Here is an 8454-nt window from a genome sequence, read left to right as displayed (position 1 = left end):
GGACTATTTTTTATTATTTATAGAAAGCCAATAGGAGCGTTTCCAAAGATTCCTAAACACTGTCTTTTAATTCTGTGCATCCGAAGACATGTAATTAGGTTGTAAGAATAAAGCCTACTGTTCAGTTTTCTGTCTCAGCAGTTTGTCAGTCCCAGACTGTTGTGAAAATTTATATATTAAAAAAAAAAACAGGAAAAAAGAAATGTGTTAACCAGATTCTGCCTTTTATTGCAACTGTGGTACCATTCAGCAAGCAAAAATTGTAAAGGGTACTTTAGCTGAAACCTCCCAAACAAAAACCCTGCATTAGTGTTTAGGACCCCTCGTAAGAGCTATAATCTTAGGAGGTGTCACAGCTTCATTTTACAAAGAAATACAAATCTGATGGAAGGGGCTGATATAACCAGGCTATATCTATCTATCTACCCTCTGCATACCCACTTGTTTATCCTTCAAACCCAGCTGTCTTCACCTGGCCCTGGAATATCTCATATTGTTAAAGTAAAGAGTGAAAATGAATAACATAACACTGCCAACCCCCCAGCTGTGGTCTGACAGAGACCACAGGGCATCGCAGCTGACAGCTTAGAGAAGCTGCTGCCAGTGTGCACTGCAGAGGGTCCCGGGTTCTAGAAGGGACTCTCCACGTCTCCCATCTCCATGATGACAGTCTTGAGCTGCGAGTAATACTCTACGGTTACCGTGCCGTTCTCTCTCCCGAAACCTGTGAAGGGAGCAGGGGTCAACGGCAGGGTACAACCTTCTTAAAAGACTACAGGTCCCTCACATTGGAATCCCACCTGTGTAACCCACTATTACCCGTGTCTCCATTCCCACCTGTGTAACCCACTATTACCCGTGTCTCCATTCCCACCTGTGTAACCCACTATTACCTGTGTCTCCATTCCCACCTGTGTAACCCACTATTACCCGTGTCTCCATTCCCACCTGTGTAACCCACTATTACCTGTGTCTCCATTCCCACCTGTGTAACACACTATTACCTGTGTAACCCACTATTGCCATTTCCAGGGTCGGGTCAATTCCAATCCCTTCAAAGGAATTGGAATCTCTATTTTAGTGATTGTTCCACTGTTTTCATTTGTAGCCAGTTTGACTAATAGTGACTAACAGTCATTTGTAGCCACTGTCCGAGAAGCTCATTTTAACAGAACTGAATGAAAAGGGAATGGCGATTGACCCGACTCTGTCGGTTTCTGCTCAGATCATTATGTATGAGGCTTACTCACTATTCCTGTAAAGAAAGAAAAAAAAAAAAAAAGTATATATTATATATATATATATATATATATATGCAGCTGAGGTTTCTAAAGGGATGTGGTTTATAATAATAATAATTAGTAACCACTAGGGGTCAGTAATTCCCCGTCTCCTCTGAAGCTGGAGCTTGCTTGTGCTGCCCGTACCTGACATCTTGTATCCCCCGAAGGGCACCTCCACGGGGCTCGCGTTGTAGGTGTTCACAAAGCAGGTCCCTGCCTGGAGCTTAGCAGCCATGCGGTGAGCACGGGACACATCCCTGCAGAGAGAGAGACAGAGACAGAGACAGAGACAGAGATTCAGAAAGAAAAATCTTCTAGACTAACGAACAACACTGCTCTTTCTGAGATCAACACCACCACAAGAGGTGGTGCAACTCATTTCTAACATTCCTGTGCAGCATTTCCTTGCCCAGTCAGGAGAAAGAAGAAACAGACAAATGCACCCACAACAAGGATGGAAATAAGACTCCCTACAGATCATTTTGATCCATTCCGGGTTTTACAATGAGTTTAATAAGACACACCTGATCTTGTTACCTATACACTGTGGCTTATCAAGCTCCTAGTAAAATCTGGAATGGGTGAAACCGCTATGCAACAGGTGTCTTACTTCCATCCCTGAGTTGTGAAGTTGAAATGTAAGCAGTTTTAAATAAGTTGCATTGGAATCCAAGGGGGAGGTGAGCTGGTCCTTGTCCGGTCCCCCCTTTCAAGACCCTTATTTATGGGACTAGGCAGGGCACCTACAAACCCCACCCGATACTCTCTGCTTGGAGCCCATCGCTTCACACATGATCATGTCTGCATCACCGGAGTGCGGTGCCAGCCTGGGCAGCGAGGCGCGCTGGGTGAGCCTGGGCAGTGTGGTACCTGGTGAAGACACCGGAGGCCAGTCCGAAAGTGGTGTTGTTGGCTCTCTGCAGGACCTCCTCCTCCGTGTCGAAGGGCAAGACCGACATCACGGGGCCGAAGATCTCCTCTTTTACACACGTCATCTCGTCGGTGCAGTTACCTGTGGGGGGCGAGGAGCGGAACCATGGGTTAGGAGGCTTATTGAGAGATCGCTGCAACGCTCTCTCAGTAAGATACAAACAGCCGGTGTTACACACTCAGGACGCAGGGGGACATGAAGTATCCGCTCTTCAGTTTGGGATCTTCAGACACATACGGCTCCCCTCCGCACAGCACCGTGGCCCCCTGAGAACAGACACAGCCACAGGGTCAAAGGACAGGCAATACGGGTTTCAATACACTTAACTAAGCAACAGAGCCGGGATCACAGGGCACGCTGGTGGAGCTTATCAGGAAGGTTAGAGCAGAACCCAGACTCTCTCACAACACTGTCCTGAAGGTCCTCACTAGTGCAAGTCAATATGAATGTGGCTTCATGTTATCTTACTGTTAGATAGCTGCCTCTCTGCCTGCATGTCTCTTTTTTTTCTCTTACCTGCTGCTTGGCCTGTTGCACGAAGCCCAGCACTCTGTCCAGGTGGGGCTTGCTGATCAGAGCCCCCATGCGCGTGCCTTCCTGCAGGGGGTCTCCGATCTTGATGGCGCGGGTCTTCTTCACAACCTCCTCCAGGAAGGGCTCCAGGACATCCCTCTGAACGAACACCCGCGTCCCGTTACAGCATACCTGGGGTAGACAGCACCGTCACAGGGGGGCTGGGAGACTGCAGTCCCACACACACACACACACACACACACACACACACACAGTACTGACAAGACTACTGGAATGCAGTACAACATGCACACACAGATCTGAAGCACACCACACCATCATCACAAGGATGACAGCCGCCTGTTTTTTGGGGGTCATTAATATATATTTTTTCATAAAGAATATATATATATATATATATAAAAGTGCCCATGTTAAATATTAAAACAGGATATTATATAGGATCCTTTGTGGTCTAAGGTCATAAAAATAGGAAATGGATTGAATGGCAGCAGCTACCGTTCCGATCAAGTCGTTACCTCGCCTTGGGAGAGGAAGTTGGCCATAAGCGCGCCATTCACTGCGTTCTCCAGGCTGCAGTCTGAGAAGATGATCAGAGGAGACTTCCCACCCAGCTCCAGAGTGACCGGCTTCACATGCTTCGCAGACATCTCCATGATCTGAGGGGACACAGCACAGAGGACACTGGGCATCACCGCTCACTGCACAGAGAACAGAGAGCAGCGGGCATCACCGCTCACTGCACAGAGAACAGAGAGCAGCGGGCATCACCGCTCACTGCACAGAGAACAGAGAGCAGCGGGCATCACCGCTCACTGCACAGAGAACAGAGAGCAGCGGGCATCACCGCTCACTGCACAGAGAACAGAGAGCAGCGGGCATCACCGCTCACTGCACAGAGAACAGAGAGCAGCGGGCATCACCGCTCACTGCACAGAGAACAGAGAGCAGCGGGCATCACCGCTCACTGCACAGAGAACAGAGAGCAGCAGGCACCACCGCTCACTGCACAGAGAACAGAGCGCAAGGCACAGACAGCACTGCATCTCCCTTGCAGCAGGGGAATTGTTACGCCATCACCCGCCTCAGTGGACCTCAACTGGGGGGGCGCCTCCTACCAGACTAGAAGGGGACATCCTGGAACAAACAGACTAATCATTCAATAATACTTTCATCTGTAACACATCTTTGAAAGTTAAATTCTTCTGCTACAAAGGGAGTTTAAGGATTTGGGGGCATTATATTAAAGTGATCCTTGTGCCGCCAGAAGCCCACTGCTGTGCAGAGCAGGAAGGTTACCTTGATGCCAGTGGGCACACTGCCGGTGAAGGACACCTTTGCCACGCTAGGGTGCAGGCACAGGAGGCTGCCAGTCTCGGCGCTACCCTGCACCACATTGAACAGGCCCTCGGGGACGCCCGCTTGGGCATAGATCTCTGCCAGGATCACTGCCGTCACCGGAGTCATGGGGGAGGGCTTGAACACCATCGCATTGCCTGGAGAGGGGAGAAGAGGAGAGGAGGGGGAGTCAGTCTGTCTCTGGGGGCTGCCCATCTCTGCTTTCACAGGCTCTACAGACACCCTGCACTCCATCAGCTCAGTGCACAGAACAATCTCAGGATCCTGGCACTCAGCAGCACCATTATCACTTTCCATGCTTCACATTAAAAATGAAGACTCAAAAGGAAAAGGAAAACAAAAAAGTAAAGAAATTAAGAATGAGCTCACTGCAAAAGACATGGATCCACCAACATGCATTACCTTTTTAAATGCATTTGTTCTTTAATTAAACTTCATTATTAGAAGGGAGTTGGTCATTTGTCACATGTAATTTAAAAAAAAAAAAGAGACAAACTTGCAGCAATCAAGGTTTTATACATAGCCCTGGCTCTAACTGCTAGGCAATGCATGGGATGGAAATGAGACTCCTGTTTCATAGCAGTCAGATCCAAGCCTGGTTTTGTTAGTTTAAAAAGACACACTTGAGCTTCTTACCCACACACACACACAGTGTACTAATCAAGCTTGTATTAAAGCATGGAAATGGGCGAATCTGCTATGCAACAGGATTCCCATCCCCATTCCCATCCCTGCAATGGGAGAGCCTCCCTTCCACCCCTGCAGTTCCGTACCGCATGCCAGGGCAGGGGCAGACTTCCAGGCAGCGATCTGGAAGGGGTAGTTCCAGGCGCCGATCCCCACACACACCCCCAGAGGCTCCCGACGGGTGTAGGCGAAGGACCCCCCGGGTAGCTGCACGTGCTGGCCTGGGGACCAAGGAGACCAAGAGAGGCAAGGTCAAAATCACAGGGCCTGGGTGCACACAACATGTGAAGTATTACGTTTAAAATATAACACTTAATGATATAATTTCCCTTCACTAGGGAAATGACTCTTAAATGTGTTCGGCTGCTTTCTGCAACTCTCTTAAACTCAGGGGGAATGTAATTGAAGGCGTTTTATGCAACTGGCCACTGGACTTTAGCAGAAAAACTGACCCACAACAAACTTCAAACAAAAGTAGCAAGTCATGAAATTATTTTTTTGTCCTTTGAACTGTATATAGGACTTTTCATATTTAAAATCAACATGCTTCACAAAGTTTACAGATTAATGTTATTCAAGTCTTAAACTGAAGCCTTTTCCAATGATCAACAGCAGATCAGGTTTACTTCAGCATTCCAAAACAGCCTGACTGTGCCCCACAGTGCCCTCTTGTGGACAAATGACTATCCAGCGTATAAGAATTCTCTGCTAATCTTCCCCCTTACCAGCCAGGGTCCCGGCAATGCCAGCGTAGTACTCGATGCACTGCCAGGCGATGTCGATGTCAATCCGGGCCTCGAAGATGGACTTGCCGTTGTTGATGACCTCCATGTTAGCAATCTCCTCTCTCTGCTCCTGTCTCACCCAAAACAAAAAAACAGCTTTCACAGGAAGATCTCACAGCTCCATTAGCGTAGGCCATGGTGTTTTGTGAAGCATGATCCTGCCGACTTATTACAACTAGCTCTTAATGTAACAACCAGCTTTTAAATGTAACAACCAGCTCCAATTTTCAGAACGGCAGAGATCAGAGACCCCCCCCCCCCCCATTCTCTATTGGCTGAATCCCTTTTGTCTAATGCTTAACTCCCAGAGATAGAAATAAAGACCCCTATTACATTGCACTTTCACCCATTCCTGGTTTTACGTCAAGCTTGATAAGCCACAGTGCGTAGGAAACACACTCAGGTGTGTCTTATTATTATTACTCACAGTAAAACCAGGAATGTATCAAACTGCTATGCAATGGGAGTCTTATTTCCATCTCTGCCAGAGTCAGTGTACGACACAGGAGGAAGACAACACTGGCACCGTTTTAACCTTGACGACACTTTTTGTTTTTGTATCTCGTGCGATCGTACCCGGATGATCCTGGCTGCCTCCAGCATCACACGCCCCCTCTCCATCCCAGACATCTGGCTCCATGTCTTGAAGGCGGACTGGGCACTCTGGACAGCCTGCTCCACCTCAGCAGGACCACAAGGGAACATCTCACATAGCACGCGGCCTGGGAGAGAGAGAGAGAGAGACCGAGACTCGGAACTGCACGTCAGTCCATTCAACTGAACGGGGATGCGAGGGCTGGACGCGAACCTCAAAGCATACGGTTCCAAGAGGCTTTTCCATTCAACTAAGGAGCGAGCTCTGCAGTAGACAGGCAGGTCAGTATTACTAACTCATCAGCCGCTACGAAGAGATTCATTACACACACAGTTTACCTTTAGACTTCACAATATCGATCAAAGCAAGCGCTTGATTGCTGGCCTTTTTATCTCTGCTGCTGAACAAATAACCCATTGAGGGCAGCCCCCCACCTCTCCTTTTTATAATCATCCATAAACAAATCACATGAACGCAATATGGCAGCCATGTATTAGGTCAATGTGAAGGGTACAGTTCCATTTTGCAGAGGAGTTAACACTGAAAATTTGAAGTCGATAGCTCACACAGTGTATAGGATAGGAGACGCTGAAGAGGCAGTACGGCAAAACACATGTTTGAATTTAAACCACTGACTATTCCCTGATGAAGTGTCAGATTAAAAATTATTTTACACAAGATAATGACACGTGGTTAAATCTGTGATGAAGCATGGAAAATGTATTAAATCACAGATGCTGTACTACATTTACAAAAAATGTCTGTCTCCAATATATACTGCAATATGTTGTTTTGCAGAAGAGGTCACACTTGTTCGAAGTTGCAATAAATAAAAAAATAAATAAATAAATAAAAAAATAAATAAATAAATCTTTACCAGTAGCGGGCTCATACACCGGTTCACTCGGTCTAGCATCCTTCGTAGAAGGCTTCACTCTCCCCCCGCACCAGAAGTTCAGCGGCTCTTTCAACTGCAGCGTCCCGGTGCAAGCGCTCCTGATGACGGTAGAGGGAAGAAGGCGAGTTCGCAGGATCTCAAGCCCGGTCTGGGCCACTGAGCAGCTCTGTTGCAACATCTCAGACGGAGTCGAAGTAAAGCAAAGCTATAGAATGCAATGCCATTTCAAATCATTAAAAAAACTTCAAAATCAACACTGTGTTTAAATGCAACCATAACAAGCAAATCACGAGCAATTACTGATTTTAAAAATACTACTTATTTACCACTATGTAAGCACACAGTCTTATACTAACACAATTTATAATGCGACATCATTTAATTTCCTAACTAATCGTGTGCATGACAATTCTATTAAAAACAGATTTTTAAAAAACGTTACTCTATATCAAATCGAGGTGTAGTGTATATATAACACTTTAATACCTGAATCTGCAAAATCAGTACAGTGACGTGTTACCCGCAGCTATCTACCCGGACAACAAATGCAAATTACGTTTGTATTTTATTTCAATTTATTTTTAACCGTGATGCATGCAACAATCCAGAACTGGAATATCCTCACCTTCTCGTTGGTTTTAGGCAGAACTTTCACCCTTTTTGCAGTTGTCTGGTTTTTGTTCGTGTAATTAAAAAAAAAAAATGCCACTTTGCACTTTGCTCTTTGACACTACAAAAATTATCTGCGTTGAGGGGTCGTTTTCAAAGTTTTAGTATTTTACTAACATAATCTCTTGCTTCCATAAAGTTTACAGTATTGCACAATCTTTTTGCATAATAGCTTATCATTCGGATAGCACGGTTTCAAGCGAGTTCACGCACACATTATGCAAAACATGCTGCTTCTCCTTCCCCGAAAAGTTTGTGAGTTTGTTGAGCACCCCTAGGATTGTTGTCCAGCAGAAGTGTGGCGCAATATTTTAACTGCATGCTTAGTCATGTAGCATGTTAAAGATATAGGGGCCCATGAAAGTGTGGCGAGGGGCGGCACTGGTTTGATTCAATTGGTGCTTGTCAGCTTGAGTTAATCAACTGTGTTCAACTGAAGCGGTTTTCAATTTAAGAACAAAACGTAGGCCTGGCAGGCATCTTGTTTTACGAAAGATCACCATATTTGAATTCCATTGCCCCCAGGATGATGCCTACCAAGTTAGGAGTTAGTTGGTTAAATGGTTTGCAAAAAGAAGCAGTTTGATGTTCGAGTGAGTTTTGGTGAATTTGTAGGCAGCCATTCTGATAGTAAAATTTATCGCAGCAATTTCTGCTTCGCAAACTTGAAGCGGGTCTGGTTGTTGATGATGTATGCGAAGTTTCAGATCAAT

At 46.1% G+C, this 8454-nt stretch overlaps 1 protein-coding gene across 2 annotated transcripts; it reads right to left on the bottom strand.

Moving 5' to 3' along the window:
* Positions 1 to 203: 203 nt before the first annotated feature.
* Positions 204 to 8043, bottom strand: LOC117414144 (4-trimethylaminobutyraldehyde dehydrogenase A). Of its 2 annotated transcripts, none has more exons than XM_034023895.3 (12): positions 7698 to 8043; positions 7052 to 7277; positions 6156 to 6301; positions 5520 to 5649; positions 4881 to 5015; positions 4048 to 4244; positions 3267 to 3407; positions 2731 to 2919; positions 2393 to 2480; positions 2154 to 2295; positions 1428 to 1540; positions 204 to 724 (listed from the first exon to the last, which is right to left on the bottom strand). In XM_034023895.3, exons 2-12 carry the CDS (start codon positions 7248 to 7250, stop codon positions 630 to 632), a joined length of 1575 nt encoding a protein of 524 aa, XP_033879786.3. In that variant the 5' UTR covers positions 7251 to 7277; positions 7698 to 8043; the 3' UTR covers positions 204 to 629. The 2 variants fall into 2 exon arrangements, with proteins under 2 accessions (XP_033879786.3, XP_033879796.3); XM_034023905.3 differs by lacking the exon at positions 7698 to 8043 and adding an exon at positions 7559 to 7680.
* Between the last annotated feature and the right edge of the window lie 411 nt (positions 8044 to 8454).

This window comes from Acipenser ruthenus, chromosome 10 (assembly GCF_902713425.1).
Source record: "Acipenser ruthenus chromosome 10, fAciRut3.2 maternal haplotype, whole genome shotgun sequence".
Taxonomy (NCBI): Eukaryota; Metazoa; Chordata; class Actinopteri; order Acipenseriformes; family Acipenseridae; genus Acipenser; species Acipenser ruthenus.
Note: the sequence above shows the minus strand (reverse complement) of the source record. Positions and strands in the feature narration are given on the sequence as shown.